The 17,983-nt window shown below is 42.7% G+C and overlaps 1 protein-coding gene across 2 annotated transcripts in view; it reads right to left on the reverse strand.

The window, feature by feature from the left end:
* Window positions 1–2,292: 2,292 nt before the first annotated feature.
* CFAP36 (cilia and flagella associated protein 36) overlaps window positions 2,293–17,983 on the reverse strand; it is a 50,417-nt gene continuing 34,726 nt past the window's right edge. Inside the window, exons 6-10 of one of the 2 annotated variants that reach the window (XM_056567732.1) lie at window positions 14,809–14,851; window positions 14,643–14,718; window positions 4,621–4,781; window positions 3,916–4,065; window positions 2,293–3,704 (exon numbers count right to left, since the gene is read on the reverse strand). In XM_056567732.1, coding sequence (XP_056423707.1) covers window positions 3,615–3,704; window positions 3,916–4,065; window positions 4,621–4,781; window positions 14,643–14,718; window positions 14,809–14,851 — 520 coding nt within the window. In that variant the 3' untranslated portion in view covers window positions 2,293–3,614. Of the gene's footprint in view, window positions 3,708–3,915; window positions 4,066–4,620; window positions 4,782–14,642; window positions 14,719–14,808; window positions 14,852–17,983 lie in introns of both variants that reach the window. The other variant, XM_056567730.1, reaches the window with a different exon arrangement.

A 17,983-nucleotide genomic window follows, 5' to 3' on the forward strand; every position in this document is an offset into this window, starting at 1 on the left:
TCACTGACCGATTCGGAGTCGGAGGCAAGAAAAGCATATGCCTCCGCTGCCGAAAATGCCTGGCGAGCCATCGCCTTTTTTCTACGGTGGTGGTGGTGGGGGGGGGGGTTGGTGGCGGGGGTGGCGGGTGTGTGTGTGTGTGGGGGGGGGGGGTTGAGTATGTAGTGTGTGTGATTGGTGTAACTAACTGTATGGGGGAGAAAAAAAGCGCTGCAGCCAAAAAAAAAAAATGGCCAAATGCAGCGCCCTGAATCCCTAATAGGGCCCGGGTCACACAAAAAAAAATTGTTGCGGACCGTTTATGTCCTATTAGGGGGTCAGGGGGGGGAAAAAATTTTTACTTTTTTTTTACTTTACTTTTTACTTTTTTTTACTGGTTAACCCTACCTGTCCCTGGGGCTGTACTCTCTCCCTGCTCTAAGGGGGGTCTTCCTCTGTGAGGGGCTCCGATCTTCACAGAGGGGGGGTCCCTGGCTCCTTCTCGCAGCTCTGGCCGCTGAATGAACTCAGGGAGCAAGCAGAGCCGCGAGAAGGGGCCGTTAACCCCTCCCCTGCCGGCTGCTATTGGCCAATAGCAGCGATCCTGGGGGGGTGACGACATCGCCACCTCCCCATAGATACAGAGGGCGATAGGGGGTGTATCCTACACCCCCGATCACCTTGTATCTCCGGGTCAGCGGGTCACACGTGACCCGCATCACCGGAATCGCCGAAAATCGCAAGTGTGAATTCACTTGCGATTTTCGGCGATCGCCTACATGGGGGGGTCTGATGACCTTAAGTACCAGGGAGCAAAGGCGTACCTGTACGCCCTTGGTCCTTAAGGGGTTAAAGCCCCTGTAGCATAGTCAAATAAAAAAAAAAAGTTCCCGGAATACCCCTTTAACTTCAGCTTTTTCACAGATGGCATCAAGTTAGCATCCAAAATTTGCTGAAATTTTATTGAATCCATTTTTCCTTCTACTCTTGGGATGTTCCCTGTGCCACTGGCTGCAATACAACCCCAAAGCATGATTTATCCACCCCCATGCTTAACAGTTGGACAGAGGTTCTTTTCTTTAAATTCTGTTCCCCTTCTTCTCCAAAGGTACCTTTGCTCATTCCGGCCAAAAAGTTCAATTTTAACCTCATCTGTCCACAGAACTTGTTTCCAAAATGCATCAGGCTTGTCTATATGTTCATTTGCAAAGTTCAAACGCTGATTTTTGTGGTGAGGACGTAGAAGAGGTTTTCTTCTGATGACTCTTCCATGAAGACCATATTTGTACAAGTATCTCTTTATAGTGGAATAGTGTACCACAACTCCAGTGTCTGCCAGATCTTTCTGGAGGGATTGTGCAGTCAAACATGGGGTTTGAATAGTTTTTCTCACAATCCTGCAAGCTCTTCTGCCTGATATTTCTCTTGGTCTTCCAGATCTTGCTTTAACTTCCACTGTTCCTGATGACTGCCATTTCTTAATTACATTCCGAACAGAGGATATTGGCAACTGAAAACATTTTGCTATCTTCTTATAGCCTTCTCCAGCTTTGTGAGCTTCAACTATTTTCAGTTTCAGATTTCTAGACAACTGCTTAGAAGAACCCATGGTGCTGATTGTTGGGGCAAGGTCAGATGAGTCTGGGCATTTAAAACCTTTGAGATTGACATCACCTATTCCCAGATAATGATTGAGAACAATCCATGACAATGGCAGGTCTCAGCTTTGTAAAGGGGGCAGTGCATGCTATAAATTCTGCAGGGTGCCCAAACTTTTGCAGACACCATTTTTTTGTTTTCTGTTATTTTGGAAGTGTAAATGATGGAAATAAAATCTAACTTTTGTTGACATATTATAAGAATGTAATCTGTAATTTGATGCCTTTTGGAGATTTTTCCATGGCTTCTTTATGCACATTAATACAATTTTTTTTACCTGGGGTGCCCAAACTTTTGACTCACTGTACTTATTATAAAAATACCTCATTTAATTAGCTCACAGTGTTAGAAATCCTCTCAGGGGAAGGGGCACGCCCCTCCCTTATGGTGGTGAGAGGTGATACTACAGCCTTGTCCATGAGTCATCTCTTATCTATCACTCATGGACAATCCTGATGCTGCTGCAGGACTGGTTAGTGTCCCAGTAGGTATGGGGACCCCTGGTGGTGGTGTTTCAGATTTTTACCATAACCATATTACAAAAGGTCTTTTATTTTCATAAGTAACAAAATATAAAAAGTTTTTGGATCTGACAGTGCCCATTTGGGAACCTTTACGTCTAAAATAACTAAAATCCACACGTGCCCAATTTTTGTATGGTATATTTTTATTGCTTGTGTGCATATACAATCTATGATGTCATCAAAAATAAAGTGTAAAAATACATTTCTATTAAATAAAACCAGCAAGAGTTCATGTAAGGACTACATCCAAGTATGTAGATCAATTAAACAAGTCATTTTACTTCAATAATATAGGAAAGACTTATTACTTCTATTTCCTTAACTCACACTTAAGAGGTATTGTACTTGAAAAAAATGTAGCTAAATTTTTAATCTTATGAGGACATTTACCTTAATATTACTGCATGTGACCTGTATGTGTAAAAGTATGGTCTCAAGGGAAAAACGCTGCGGATTTGAGTGTGGAAATTCTGCAGCATTACTTTTGAGTGGGGTTTGTACAAATTCATCCACAAGCTGTAGAAACATTCAGTTAAAATCCTCATGGATGTTGAATTGTGCCCTGGATTCTCTCTGTGGATTTTCTCCATTGACTTCTACGCAGGAAGTTGAAATCAGCAGACCCTCAATTTAAGATTTTAAATATACAAATTTGTTGCAGATTTATGAGCAGAAATGCATACTTACTGTTGACCAACACCCCTGTATACACACAAATCACTGTATAGGAAAGTATGTACTGTAGAGTTTGCTATAGTCACATATTGTACAAATTGTTTAATGCTTCATATTGCTACATTCATCTGGTCCATGAAGTACGCCATGTGGCAAAACTGGTAGTATGTAAATTTGGTTGCACACAATATACGGTTGACTATGCTGAACTGCTGCAGCATAGTGGAAGCACAGTCAAAGGTAGACTGGCTACGTTCAGCTGCACACAAACAAACTTCAATTTGCAATTCCGCAAAACTAAAATGTGTATTATGTTTGTATTGCCAGCTTATGCTAAAAGCACTTTCAAAAAGGAAGTTGTGGAAGCTCACCTTTTATACAAAATGAAGAGCATGCCCATATTTTGGCAATCTATTCAGTAGAGAAAATAAGGCATTATGCATAGATAACAGCAAACTGCCTTTATTTTTTAAATATTTTCTCACTGTACACATTTATAACATAACATAACCACAGGGTATGTCATAAATATCCAATAGGAGGAGGTCTGTTCTTTGACACCTGGCCTATGTTTGGTGAAGCATCCAGCACTAGGCCTATATACGAAGAGACCAAATAGAGGCAGAAAGCCTTTCATCAAGTGCTCCATTTCTTATAAAATACTACTGTATGTAGGGGCTGTGGCTAGGTATTTACTTAAGGCTTGCAAAACGTGTATATGGAAAGCTTTGGCAAAAACTTGGAAGAATGGAAGAATGCTCAGCAGTGGCAGACTGCTCACTTGTTAATTACTTCTTCTTTAAGCTTTTCTGCAAGTTGCTTTCTCTTCTGTAAGTTCTTTAATTCTTCTTCTGTCATCTCTTTTTGCTGCTAAAAACAAAACCATAACATAAGTATAACATCTGTGCAGACTTAAGTTTTTTCCCTTCTACTGTTGAAATGATCCATCCCAAAACTGACATTTATGGCATATCTACAGAAAATGCCATAAAGGTCTGAAATATGTAGCAAGTCTGTATTTGAAGTTCAGAACTTGTTAATCCTGATCCTTTGATAACTACCACTACATTCAGGTTACCTGTTGCGAGCAGGAAGCCTTATCTTTGCGCTCTTCAATTTTTTGGATTCCCTTCTTAGAATCCAATTTCCGTGCTAAAAGTTCTGCTCTTTTTAGCTTGAGATACTCTGCCCGTTCTTGGAGCTGTTCCTTCTCGGTCTGTGTCAAGCTCTGCAATTACATTTAAAAAAAAAAAAAATGGGTCTTCCTTCTCATAACAGAATGCCAACTAGACACATCATGATTCACAATGTCAAAAACAAACACACATGCTGTACCCAAAGTTGAGGAATGGAGGTTTCTGGTTGGGAAAAATCAGAAAATTTGAGTCACTGTTGGCTAGAGGTAATAGGAAGGGTGAGACAGTTTGAAAAAAATCTGGGGGAGTATGAAATAAATGAATGATAATATCAATATCATTTTGTTAATTTTTTTAAATTTATTTTCCTTTTATTTTTCTTCCTCTCCTTGGCGGGTAGGGGTGGGGGGGGGAAATAGAGGTGGAAAATAAGAAAATAAGTGTTTTTTGTATGTACACATGTCAATTACATGAGTCATATAAAAAAAAAGCTTTGTATGATGAATGAAAATTGTTAAAAGAAAAAAACAACAAACACACACAGTCACTTGTAGGTTACCTATATTCAATGGAAAGATGGACAATCTCACCATATAGACCACCACTGTTATCCCTATAAATAGAGCATTAAAAAATGAAGTACTTACAGTTAAAGTGCCTTGTATACCGGCTTCTTTCCTTGCTTGTTCTATCCAGGCCTCAGCTGCTTCTGTGCTGTTAAGCTCTTTAAATCCAACAGGCGGTAGTTTGTAAGAAGGTTCTTCCTCTTTCAAGGGCCGCTTAATGGTCTGAAGAGGTTTGACTTGTTCTAGAAACAAGAAGCACAAGGAACACATCATACAAAATACAATAGAAACAAGGAAATGGGAAACATAAAATTAAGTATAAGCCAATAACTTAACTGGCAAGTCAAACAAAAAACAAAACACAACACTGGAAAGTTGTCAAAAATCTGTTATACAATGGGAGCCTAACCTATCACATGATTTCTTTTATGCAGTGATAATATTTAAAGATACAATTAACTCCTTGGGGACGGAGCCCATTATAACCCTAAGGACGGGAGCATTTTTTGCATATATGACCACTGTCACTTCAAGCATTAATAACTCTGGGATGCTTTTACTTTTCATTCTGATTCCGAGATTGTTTTTTCGTGACACATTCTACTTTATGCTAGTGGTAACATTTTGTCGATACTTGCTTCATTTCTTGGTGAAAAATTCTAAAAATTTGATGAAAAAATTAAAAATTTAGCATTTTTCTAACTCTGAAGCTCTCTGCTTGTAAGGAAAACAGACATTCCAAATAAATTATATTTTGATTCACATATACAATGTGTCTACTTTATATTTTCATCAGAAAGTTGAGATGTTTTTACTTTTGGAAAACATCAGAGGGCTTCAAAGTTCAGCAGCAATTTTCCAATTTTTCACAAAATTTTCAGGGACCAGTCCAGCTTTGAAGTGGATTTGAAGGGCCTTCATATTAGAAAGACCCCATTATAAAAACTGAACCCCTCAAAGTATTCAAAATGACATTCAGTAAGTGTGTTAACCCTTTAGGTGTTTCACAGGAATAGCAGCAAAGTGAAGGAGAAATCTTCATTTTTTTACACTCGCATGTTCTTGTAGACCCAGTTTTTGCATTTTTCCAAGGGGTAATAGGAGAAAAAGACCCCCAAAATTTGTAACCCAATTTCTCTCGAGTAAGGAAATACCTCATATGTGTATGTCAAGTGTTTGGCGGGCGCAGTAGAGGGCTCAGAAGGGAAAGAGCAACAATGGGATTTTGGAGAGTGAATTTTTCTGAAATGGTTTTTGTCACATTTAGGAAGCCCCTATGGTGCCAGAACAGCAAAAAAATAAATAAAATAAAAAATAAAAAAAAACACATGGCATACTATTTTGTAAACTACACCCCTCAAGGCACGTAACACGGGGTCCAGTGAGCCTTAACACCCCACAGGTGTTTGACAACTTTTCGTTAAAGTCGGATGTGTAAATGAAAAAAAACAAAAAAATTTTTTCACTAAAGTGCAGTTCCCCCCCCCCCCCCCCAAAAAATTTTACCATTTTTACAAAGGGTAATGGGAGAAAATTCCCCCCAAATTTGTAACCCCATACTTCTGCGTATGGAAATACCCCATGTTAGGGCGTAAAATGCTCTGCGGGCGAACTACAATGCTCAGAAGAGAAGGAGTCACATTTGGCTTTAGGAAAGCAAATTTAGCTGAAATGGTTTTTGGGGGGGCATGTCGCATTTAGGAAGCCCCTATGGTGCCAGAACAGGAAAAAAACAAACACATGGCATACTATTTTGGAAACTACACCCCTCAAGGAACATAATAAGGGGTACAGTGAGCCTTAACACCCCACAGGTGATCGACGAACTTTAGTTAAAGTGGGACGTGAAAATTAAAAATTTGATTTTTAACACTGAAATGCTGGTGTTACCCAAAACTTTTCATTTTCACAAGGCGTAATAGGAGAAAATGCCCCACAAAATTTGTAACCCCATTTCTCTCCAGTAAGGAAATACCTCATGTGGATGTAAAGTGATCTGCGGGTGCAGAGGGCTCAGAAGGGAAGGAGCGACATTGGGCTTTTGGAGATTGAATTTTGCTGAAATGGTTTTTGGGGGCATGTCGCATTTAGGAAGCCCCCATGATGCCAGAACAGTATAAAAAAAAAAAAAAACACATGGCATACTATTTTGGAAACTACACCCCTCACAGAACTTAATAAGGGGTGCAGTGAGCATTTACACCACACTGGCATTTGACAGATCTTTGGAACAATGGGCTGTGCAAATGTTACATTCCGTGAGGGGTGTAGTTTCCAAAATGGGGTCACATGTGGAGGGGGTCCACTGTTCTGGCACTATGGGGGCTTTGTAAACACACATTGCCTTCAATTCCAGCCTAATTGTCTCTCAAAAAGCCCAATGGCGCTCCTTCTCTTCTGAGCATTGTAGTTCGCCCGCAGAGCACTTTACATCCACATATGGGATATTTATATACTCAGAAGAAATGAGGTTACAAATTTGGGGGGCTTTTTTCCTATTACCCCTTGTGAAAATGAAAAATTTGGGGTAAGGCCAGCATTTCAGGGGGAATTTTTTTTAATTTATTTTCATGTCCAACTTTAACGAAAATTTGTCAAAGACCTGAAGTTTGTTAAGGCTCACTAAACCCTTTGTTACATTCCGTGAGGGGTGTAGTTTCACATGTGGGTGTTTTTTTGCGTTCATGTCAGAACCGCTGTAACGATCAGCCACCCTTGTGCAAATCACCAATTTAGGCCTCAAATGTACATGGCGCTCTCCCACTCCTGAGCCATGTAGTTCGTCCGCAGAGCATTTTACGTACACATATGGGGTATTTCCGTACTCAGAAGAAATTGTGTTACAAATTTTGGGGGTCTTTTTCTCCCTTTACCTCTTGTGAAAATGAAAAGTATGGGGACACACAAGCATTTAAGTGTAAAAATTTTAATTTTTTTTACACAAACATGCTGGTGTAGCCCCCATCTTTACCTTTTCATAAGGGGTAAAAGGAGAAAAATCCTCCCAAAATTTGTAATGCAATTTCTCCCGAGTACGGAAATACCCCATATGTGGCCCTAAACTGTTGCCTTGAAATACGACAGGGCTCTGAAGTGAGAGAGCGCCATGCGCATTTGAGGCCTAAATAAGGAATTTGCAATAGGGGTGGACCCGGTTACCTACAGTATATCCCTACAGCAGTGTTTCCCAAACAGGGTGCCTCCAGCTGTTGCAAGACTCCCAGCCTGCCAGGACAGTCTATGGCTGTCCGGCAATACTGGAGTTGTTGTTTTGCAACAGCTGGAGGCTCCGTTTAGGAAACACTACCGTATGAGACTTTTTCATTTTTTATTTGGGGGGGACGTGTAAGGGTGTGTATATGTAGTGTTTTACAGTTCACAGTAAGTTTTCCGCTGGGAGTTTGAGCTGCAGAGGAAAATTAGCTCAAACTTGTAGAAGGAAACCCACTGTAAACCCGCCCGTGTGAATGTATCCTGTACATTCACATGGGGGGGGGGGGGGCGCCCCGTACATGCTGGGAGTTGTAGTTTTACAACAGCTGTAGGCACACTGGTGGGGAACCACTGAGTTAGGAAACAGACTCTAGCTCAGTGTTTCCCAACCAGTGTGCCTACAGCTGTTGCAAAACTACAATTCCCAGCATGGCCAGACAGTCAGGGATGCTGGGCGTGTAGTTCTGCAATATCTGGCCCTTCAGATGTTGCAGAACTACAACTCTCAGCAGGCCTGGACAGTCTGGGCATGCTAGAAGTTGTAGTTATGCAACAACTGGGGAAGAACAGTTTGGAGACCACTAAAGTAGTGGTCTCCAAACTGTAGCCCTCCAGATGTTGCTACTCCAAGCATACCCAGACTATCCAGGCATGCTGGGAATGGTAGTTCTGCAACATATGAAGGGCCAGATATTGCAGAACTACATGCCCAGCATCCCCGACTGTCTGGCCATGCTGGGAATTGTACTTTTGAAACGTCTGAAGGGCTACAGTTTGGAGACCACCGTATAGTGGTCCCCAAACTGTGCCACTTCAGATGTTGCAAAACTACAACTCCCAGCATGCCCAGACAGTCAGTGCATGCTGAAAGCTGTAGTTTTGCAACATCTGGAGGACAACCGTTTAGAGACCACTACACAGTGGTCTCCAAACTGTGACCCTCCAGATGTTGCAAAACTACAACTCCCAGCGTGCCCAGACAGCCTTTGTGCTGGGAGTTGTAGTTTTGCAGCTTTTAGAAGGCCACAGAGAAGATCACTTACCGCGATCTTCGCTGCAGCCTTCTCCACGCCGCACTTTCCAACCGCTCCTCCTGTGTCGATGCTGCCGCTGCTCCGGGATGCCGCCCCCCGCTCTGCCCTGACTTTGATCGGTGGGCAGAGCAGGGGAAATGAACTCTAACACCCCCCCCCCCTCGCCTCCCTCCTGCCATTGGTGGTCAGCCTGACCAACCAATGGCAGGGGATAGGAGGGGGTGGCAACACTGCCAACTCGCTCCTATCCTTTAGGATGGTCGGAGCTGGCTCTAACAGCTCCGATAATTCTTATTTTCCTGGCGATCGGGTCACCATTGGCCCGGATCGCGGCATATCTCTGGTCTGAATTGACCTGCAATCGCCGACATGGGGGTGGGGGGTCTAGGCATTGCCACGGGATGCCTGCTGATAGATATCAGCAGTCATCCCGGTCCGATCACCGCCCGGTCCTTAAGTGACGGGACGCGAGGGCGTATGCATACACCCTTCGTCCCCAAGGAGTTAAAAAGGTTTTCTGATTATGAAAAGCATCTTGCAATAAAATACAACTCGAAAAGTAATTTCTCAATTATCTTATATTATGAAGGTGGCTCCATTTCCCTGGTATTCAGGGCATTTAACCCCTTAAAAGGGGTTATCCAGGAATGGAAAACCAGAGTTAAAGGGGTATTCTGGGCAAAAATATTTTATCCCGCATTCTATGCGGGAGCTGCGTTTCCAGTTTCGGAAACCTCCGGGTTTCTGGGACTGGGGACGTGACATCATGCCATGCCCCCTCCATTCATGTCTATGGGAGGGGGCGTGATGGCCGTCAAACCCCCTCCCATAGACATGAATGGAGGGTGCGTGGCGTGACGTCACGCCCCCAGTCCCAGAAACCGGAGGTTTCCGAAACTGGAGACGCAGCTCACGCATAGAATGCGGGTGCTGCAGGGAGATCGTGGGGGGGACCGACTTTGGATAGGGGATAATGTTTTTGCCCGGAATACCCCTTTAATTTCTTTCAAAAACAGCTCCACATCTGTCCCAAGGTTCTGTGTGGTATTACAACTTGGCTCCATTTACTTCAATGGAACTGTGCTGAAAAATTACACCCAAAATGAAAGAAAGACAGACTGAGCGGTTTTTGAAAGAAATTTGCTCTGTTTTTCCATTCCTGAATAACCCCTTTAATGGGGTTCTTTGGTGGAATTTTTTATTTTTTTTAAATCAACTGGTACCAGAAAGTCACATGGACATGGACAGAGGTGTCAGCAGAGAGCACTGTGGTCAGACAAAAGAAATCCAAAAAGAAAAAGAACTTCCTGTGGAGCATAGTTGATATGTACTGGAATGATTAAGATTTTTAAGACCCCTCCCGCACCGCCTCCCGGGTCACTCCTTCCCCCATGAAGCTCCTGTCCTGGGCGGCGGCAGCCAGCAGAGCCCCGGGCAGGGGGTGGGCCTGGTGCAAGGAGAAGCGCAGCTGGAAGGGGCTCCGCATGTCCTTCTTCAGCAGCCGCCTGAGGGGAGTCCGGGGCTCCAGGGACCACAGGGGCCCCTCCGGCTTCACTCTGGTGTAGCTGCCGCCTTCCATGGCCGGGCTCCGGCTCAGCTCCAGCTCCCCGCCGCTGTCCGCCCGGTACAAAGCCACGGAGGTTGCCTTCCAATACAGGGTGCCTCCAGTTATTTTACCACTACAACTCCCAGCATGCCCTGACAGCCAATAGATGTCAGGGCATGCTGGGAGTTGTAGTGGTGAAACAGCTGGGAGGCACCCTGTTAGGAGAACTAAGGGCGGAAGTCCCCCCCAGCAGGCATCAGTGACGTGGTGCCTGCTGGAGAAGTCTGACTGGTAGTGAGCACACTACCAGACAGACTAAATGCCATTTTTAAAATAGTAAAATAAAGGCAGGGAAGGTGTTCGGGATAGAAGGGCAATAGGCAGGGACAGAAAAAAAACCATGATGGTGGGAGCCACTCCTCTTCTATAACATGCTCTAAGGAGCTAAGCGCGCGCATTGATTGCTGTGATGCCCTGCCTTAACCCCAGCATAGGTTGTTTGTGGCGTCTAAAATTGAAAGAAAAATTATCCCAGCTGTTTAGCGGTGCTAATCGGGACCACTGCGGCGAAACCGGTGTCCCCATCAGCTGAGATGCTAGCGGGAGGGCCCTTACCTACCTCCTCTCTGTCCGATCAGTGCGTCTATGCTCCAGTAAGCCATGGCAGGATGGAGCAATGGAGTACAGATTGGATTATTAAATTAAATGCCGCAGGAAACCTCGGTTTAAACGAGAGAGTAGACTATAGCGTTTTTCTATAAGGATCATCAGGTAGTATTGCATGAAAAAGCTGCATACCTGTTTTGCATGTTTTTAATCATTTTTGTATATATTTCTGATATTACTTATTGTACACCTGTTGCGCTCGCGTCACTGGGAGGTGTTACCTTTATCTGCCGGTGCACGAGCGGAATAGGTAGGGTTTGATGAAGCGTGCTCAAGGCACGTGCAACGGCTGTTACCCCGTCCATGCCTAACAAGCTGCGTCCCTGAAGTTGTCTGTCTGCACCCCCGGCTCATGCACCATAGAAAATAAAGAAACACAACACTTTACCCCGGTGAGTGACATCCTGTTCATTCTTGCTGATTGTTATGGAGTACAGATAACACTGATCAATGTTATACTATCCAGTGTATGCAGTCTAATAATTGCAAGTTATAGTCCCCTAAGGGGACTAAAAAAAGTGTGATTTAACCCCTTCCCTAAAAAGTTAATTATCCCCTTTTCCCATAAAAAAAAATAAATTTAAATTCGTAAACAAAAACAAGCATGTGGTATCGCACGTTAATTAAACCGCATAGACAAGAATATATACGTAAAAAAAATACCTGAATTTTATATTTTTGGTCACTTTGTATATATAAAAAAATTAAAAAGCATAAACAGATTACAACTACAGATAACAGCACAAAAAATGAGCCCCATATACAAAAAAAAGTTATAGGAATCAGAAGAGGACAATTTTAAACATGCACATTTTTGTACAAAAAGTTATAATTTTTTTATTTTTTATTTTTTTTAAAGTAAAACAAAATCAAGTTGGGTATCGTTTTAATGGTATGGACCTGCAGAATAAAGAAAACATGTCATTTTTACGGAAAAGTGCTCTGCGTAGAAGCAGAAGCCCCCAAAATTAGCAAAAATGGCAAAATAGCATTTTTTTTTTATTTAATTTTTTTTGCTGTAGTTTTTTTGGTGAAATGAGTGATTTCATTACAAAGTAAAACTGGTGGTGCAAAACATAAGCCCTCATATAGGTATTTAGGTTAAAAACTTGAAAGCGTTATGGTAAGGAGGGAAAAAATAAAAGTGCTAAAATTTTAAAACCCTTAGCCCTCAAGAGGTAAACTTTCTTCTGACATCGTGTATAATGCTTCCAGCATGAATTGTAAGGCAGTGTACACATAAGGCTACTTTCACACTATGAAAAAAGTTCCCGCTACTGCCCATCAGTAGCGGGTCCGTTGGAAGTTAACGGGAGAAAAAAATTGAGCTTGGGACATCTTTCTCCCGCTGAATGGGTTCCTCTGTGCCCCTTATGCCTCCTGTTAGGCTCAGTTATAAACACGGACGTTAATGGCCACCCATTGACTTGCATTGAGGAGGCGTGGCTTGATGTCACAAGGGGGTGGGGCCGACTTCTGCAGCGCGCGCACAGCGTTCCAAACTGAATGTTCTGAACGCAGCCGGAACACTGGCCAGTGGAGTACCCCTTTAATGTCAGTTTGTAACAGAGCTTTTCTATAGTGTGAAAAAAGCCTAAGCAGAAAGAAACGAGTCAAACAAAACTTATGCATAAAAACATAGGTAACTGAGGCAATAGTCATGCCTGCGCTTATTAGGAGCCTCAATTGGAGGAGGTTGTTTTTTTGACAGGAAAAAAAACTGCCCCAAATTTTCAAAGCTTTGGACAGCTCAGGGCAAACCAAATCATACAATCAATATGTGCTATCTGGCTGGAGTCCACCTTTAAACCACAATGCAGTTCTGGATTTGTCAAACTGGAAATAAGACTGATGAGAACAGCGCCTTACTACTGACGCCAGTTTCTGTTACATTTTTTTCAGACTTTACAAACTATGTAACCTTATCAACACAAAAATGAGAACATATTTTTTCCCCAATATAATAAAAACTTTATTTACAGCAGGAGTGAAAGTATTAGGTTAATAACTATATTAAACAGCTTACAGTTGCGTGGTCTGCAGTGGCAAGAGATACTCAACCCCAAGTGCAGTTGTGCACCTATACTGGGGTGGAGGTCCTGCACTTGTGGTCCGTTGCTATGGGCGATCCCCAGCATAATATGCATACAATGGAGGATGCCTGCAGACGGTCACAAGTACCACAATTGGCATCCTACACCTGATAAACGTGTGGATGCATGAAATCTAGACATAAAACAAATTCAACAATGTGGTCCAGAATGGCAGATGTTCCTCAACCCCAAGTGCAGTTGTGCACCCCAAAGTGGAGTAGAGGTCCTGCACTTGTGGACCACAATATAGGTTCACTACTGTGGCAGATGCAAACAATGGCATTAACTAACCCTCAAAACTGATGTTAAAATTGAGACATTAGCCAGTATATCCTCATGTGAAGGACACACCAGAGCCCGCACACCAACGTCAAGGTTTCTCAGATGGTACGGGACCTAACACTAACCTACCTGTGCGTGATAAGCAAAACTCACATGAGGATATACTGGCTAATGTCTCAATTTTAACATCAGTTTTGAGGGTTAGTTAATGCCATTGTTTGCATCTGCCACAGTAGTGAACCTATATTGTGTTTCACAAGTGCAGGACCTCTACTCCAGTTTGGGGTGCACCTGGGGTTGAGGAACATCTGCCATTCTGGACCACATTGTTGAATTTGTTTTATGTCTAGATTTCATGCATCCACACGTTTATCATGTGTAGGATGCCTTTGTGGTACTTGTGACCGTTTGCAGGCATCCTCCATTGTACGCATATCATGCTGGGGATCGCCCATAGCAACGGACCACAAGTGCAGGAGCTCCACCCCAGTATAGAGTGCACAACTGCACTTGGGGTTGAGTATCTCTTGCCACTGCAGACCACGCAATTGTAAGCTGTTTTATGTCTAAAGTTTATACTAATGCACCCTTTTTATCATACTGGGTAGCATTAAGGTTTCACCTGTGAGGCCGGCAACATATTACCAACCAGGGTGGGGCTTGTAGCCTGTCTTCCCTCCTCCCATTGTATGTGCATAGTCACTCTGGAGCTAGCTTGGGAGCAGTCTACAAGTCGGACCTGATGCTGCTGTAATTTGGTTCCTGGTTTTGCTCATCACGCACAGGTAGGTTAGTGCTAGGTCCCGTACCATCTGAGAAACCTTGACGTTGGTGTGCGGGCTCTGGTGTGTCCTTCACATGAGGATATACTGGCTAATGTCTCAATTTTAACATCAGTTTTGAGGGTTAGTTAATGCCATTGTTTACATCTGCCACAGTAGTGAACCTATACTGTGTTTCACAAGTGCAGGACCTCTACACCAGTTTGGGGTGCACAACTGCACCTGGGGTTGAGGAACATCTGCCATTCTGGACCACATTGTTGAATTTGTTTAATAACTATATTAGGTAAATACATAATGTAATTTACTAATATTGATGGCCAGATACCTGAGGGATAGTTACTGCATATTTGCACCTCTTTCCTGAAAAATACATATGTAAGAAAATAGGTGTAACAAGAGGAATAACATGGCCAGTTTTTGTAATGTTTTTTTATATTTCTAAACCCTGTTATGTCTGAATATAAGTGTGTGTGGGCTGAGATACCTGTCTCTGGAGTTGTCACTTTGTCATATTTGGGTGTTTTAGGGAGACTTTTAGCTACATTGGCTCCACAACTTTCCTAAAGAGAAGAAAATGACAGCATGTTATAGTTTACAATGCAAAGGAAATAAAACATTTTGGTAAAACAAATTTAGAGTCATTTTCCAACCTTTCTCTGCAACTGTTCCTGTTCATATTCTTCTTTTGATATCCTAGAAGAATAAAATAATACCTTCTATAACTTAAAGAGTACCTGTCACCAAATAAAACTTTTAATATAGTGTTCCTTGTGTAATTAGCAGACACTTTCCTTTTCATTTGCTTTAAGATTATCAACTTAAATGTTTAAAAAAATTAAAAAAATGTTTAAAATGGAATATAAAAACTACCACTAGGCTCTGTTCTGTTCCCTGCCACAATTAATACAGTGAGTTTGGTCTCCTCCCGGCCTGGCAGGAGACCAAACTCAGGAAGTGCTGAGCACTGAGCTTGATTGACATCTGCACAGAAAGTGAAAGCTCCACAAATTCTCACAGAAAGCTGCACAGACTGAAGGCTGCAGGAGAGCCTCACTGAATACTGCACAAACTGAGGTCTTCTATTCATCACAGCACTGCAACCATGAGGACGGAAGTGGTCCCCCAGCAGGCTTCAGTGATGTCATGCCTGCTGGGAAATGCCCACTTTCTGCTGCTGGGAAATTGCACGATGTGAGCAAGAAGAAAGGTAAGATACACAGTTTTTTAAAGCTATGAGGGGTGTTAGGAGTAGTTAAGGAACATAGCCTGAGTACGTTTAGAACAGTTTATTTGGTGACAGGTACTTTTTAAAGAATAATCCCCTCTATCTGAACATATAAAAAATTCTTCTAATGATCAATACAGAATTATTTCTTTAAAAAGGGAGTCTACCAGTAGGTTCTATTGTAATAAACCACTTGGACTGCTCAATATGGAAAGTCACTAGGTATTAGGAGAGATACCATTCTGTAGTCAGCCGCTTCACTTTCTGTTTAAACCCCTTTTATTCAAGATGCAAGTTAGGTGAATAGTGCACTGGTGGCCTTACTTTAGCCCCTGAGGCACTGTTATGATCGTCCATCTCCTTCTGTTGAAATGCCTAATAAAAGTCTGAGACGCCTCTTATCGGTGAAGTAATGACCTTCCAGAAGCCAAATCTCACATTTGCAAGGTAACTATTGTGATGTTACTTAGCAAGGCTTGGCCCATATTCATAGTTTTTCCTACTGTATAGCAGCAGGTCATCTGCTACACTCTCCCTATACTTCTGATGTACAAAAGAAGGAATAAAATGATATGTAAACAAATACCAATTCCAAGAGTATCTAATGCATTTAGATCTGCCACCCCCTCATAACGTGGCAGATATAAATGAAACATGATCAATACTTTGTGTAGCAGCAGGTTTATAGAAAAGTCCCTCTGTAGGTGCTAAACCTCGGTAAGGAAATCACAAGTACAAGCTGGTAATAATGGGAGAGATTTATCAAAACCTGTGTAGAGGAAAAGTTGCCCAGTTACCCATAGCAACCAATCAGATTGCTTCTTTCATTTTGAAAAGGGCCTCTGACAAATGAAAGAAGCGATCTGATTGGTTGCTATGGGCAAATGGGCAACTTTTCCTCTACACAGGTTTTGATAAATCTCCCCCAATAACTCAGATTGGCATGCCAATCAGAGGAAGGGTGCTTATACCCGAAACGTGTCATTGGTGACTAAACTACACTTTATTATTACCAGCTTGTACTTGTAATTTCCTTACCGAGGTTTAGCACCTACAGAGGGACTTTTCTATAAACCTGCTGCTATTCCCATTCAGACGGACTGCCATCCGTCTGCACATCCCTACGGCTCAGCTATTCCTCTGGACTTCACTTCTACTTTTTACCCACTAAGTTTGGGTGATATGCGCATTTGTATTGTGCTCCAGGTGAGCATAATACGTTTTACCAATTTTTAATTATTGGGGTAACACACTAGGCATCTTCTATGGTACCTTTTTTTTCTTCCATTCTTTGTGTAACCAAGAAGCCTTCCATTAGAATCAACAGAGCTGGAATATCCCTTTAACACCTTAACCACCACAGACTTAAATGTACGTCCTGGTTTGGCGGTTCTTCCCGCACCAGGACGTCCTTTTACGTCCTGTGTATGACCGCGAGCATCGGAAGGGTGCTCGCGTCATAAAGGGCAGGTTTCGGCTGCTAGCAGCAGCCGGGGACCCGCACGGATATCCGCCATTAACCCCTCTGATGCCGTGATCAATACTAATCACGGCATCTGCGGTAGTGCGGCACTTTGACTAGATAATCGGATCGCCCGCAGCGCTGCCACGGGGATCCGATCAGCCAGCATGGCGGCCGGAGGTCCCCTCACCTGGCTCCGGCCATCTTCCGGTGTCTTCTGCTCTGTCTGAGATCAAGCAGACCAGAGCAGAAGATCACCGATAACACTGATCTGTGCTGTGTCCTATGCATAGCACTGAACAGTATTAGCAATCAAAGGATTGCTATAGATAGTCCCCTATGGGGACATAAAAAGTGTAAAAAAAAAAAAAAAAAAGTTGAAAAATTAAAAACAAAAAAAAAAAAAAAAAAAGGGAAAAATCCCCTCCCCCAATAAAAATGAACATTGTCAGTTTTTCCCATTTTACCCCCAAAAAGCGTAAGAATTTTATTTTAATAAACATTTTTGGTATTGCCGCGTGCGTTAATGTCCGAACTATCAAAATATAATGTTAGTGATCCCGTACGGTGAATGACGTAAACGTAAAAAATTAAAAAAAAAGTCCAAAAATGCTGCTTTTGTGTCACATTTTTGTAAAAAAATTTTTTTTATAAAAAATGATCTAAAAGTTTTATATATGCAAATGTGGTATCTAAAAAAAGTACAGATGACTGCGCAAAAAATGAGCCCTCCTACCGCCCTATATACGGAAAAATTAAAACGTTATAGGTGGTCAAAATAGGGCGATTTTAGATACTGATTTTGTACAAAAAGTTTTAAGCGGTACAAAAGTACCGTATTTATCGGGGTATACCACGCACCGACCTATAACACGTACCCTCATTTTACCAAGGATATTTGGGTAAAAAAATATCCATGGTAAAATGAGGGTGCGTGTGTGCGCGTGTATACCCCGATACACCCACAGGAAAGGCAGGGGGAGAGAGGCCGTTGCTGCCCGCTTCTCTCCCCCTGCCTTTCCTGGGGTCTAGAGCCCTGCTGCCGGCCCTTCTCTCCCCCTGGCTATCGGCGCCGCTGCCCGTTCTGTCCCCCTGACTATCGGTGCCGGCGCCCCATTGCCGGCGCCGATAGCCAGGG

Source organism: Hyla sarda, chromosome 3, assembly GCF_029499605.1.
Source record: "Hyla sarda isolate aHylSar1 chromosome 3, aHylSar1.hap1, whole genome shotgun sequence".
Classification (NCBI taxonomy): Eukaryota; Metazoa; Chordata; class Amphibia; order Anura; family Hylidae; genus Hyla; species Hyla sarda.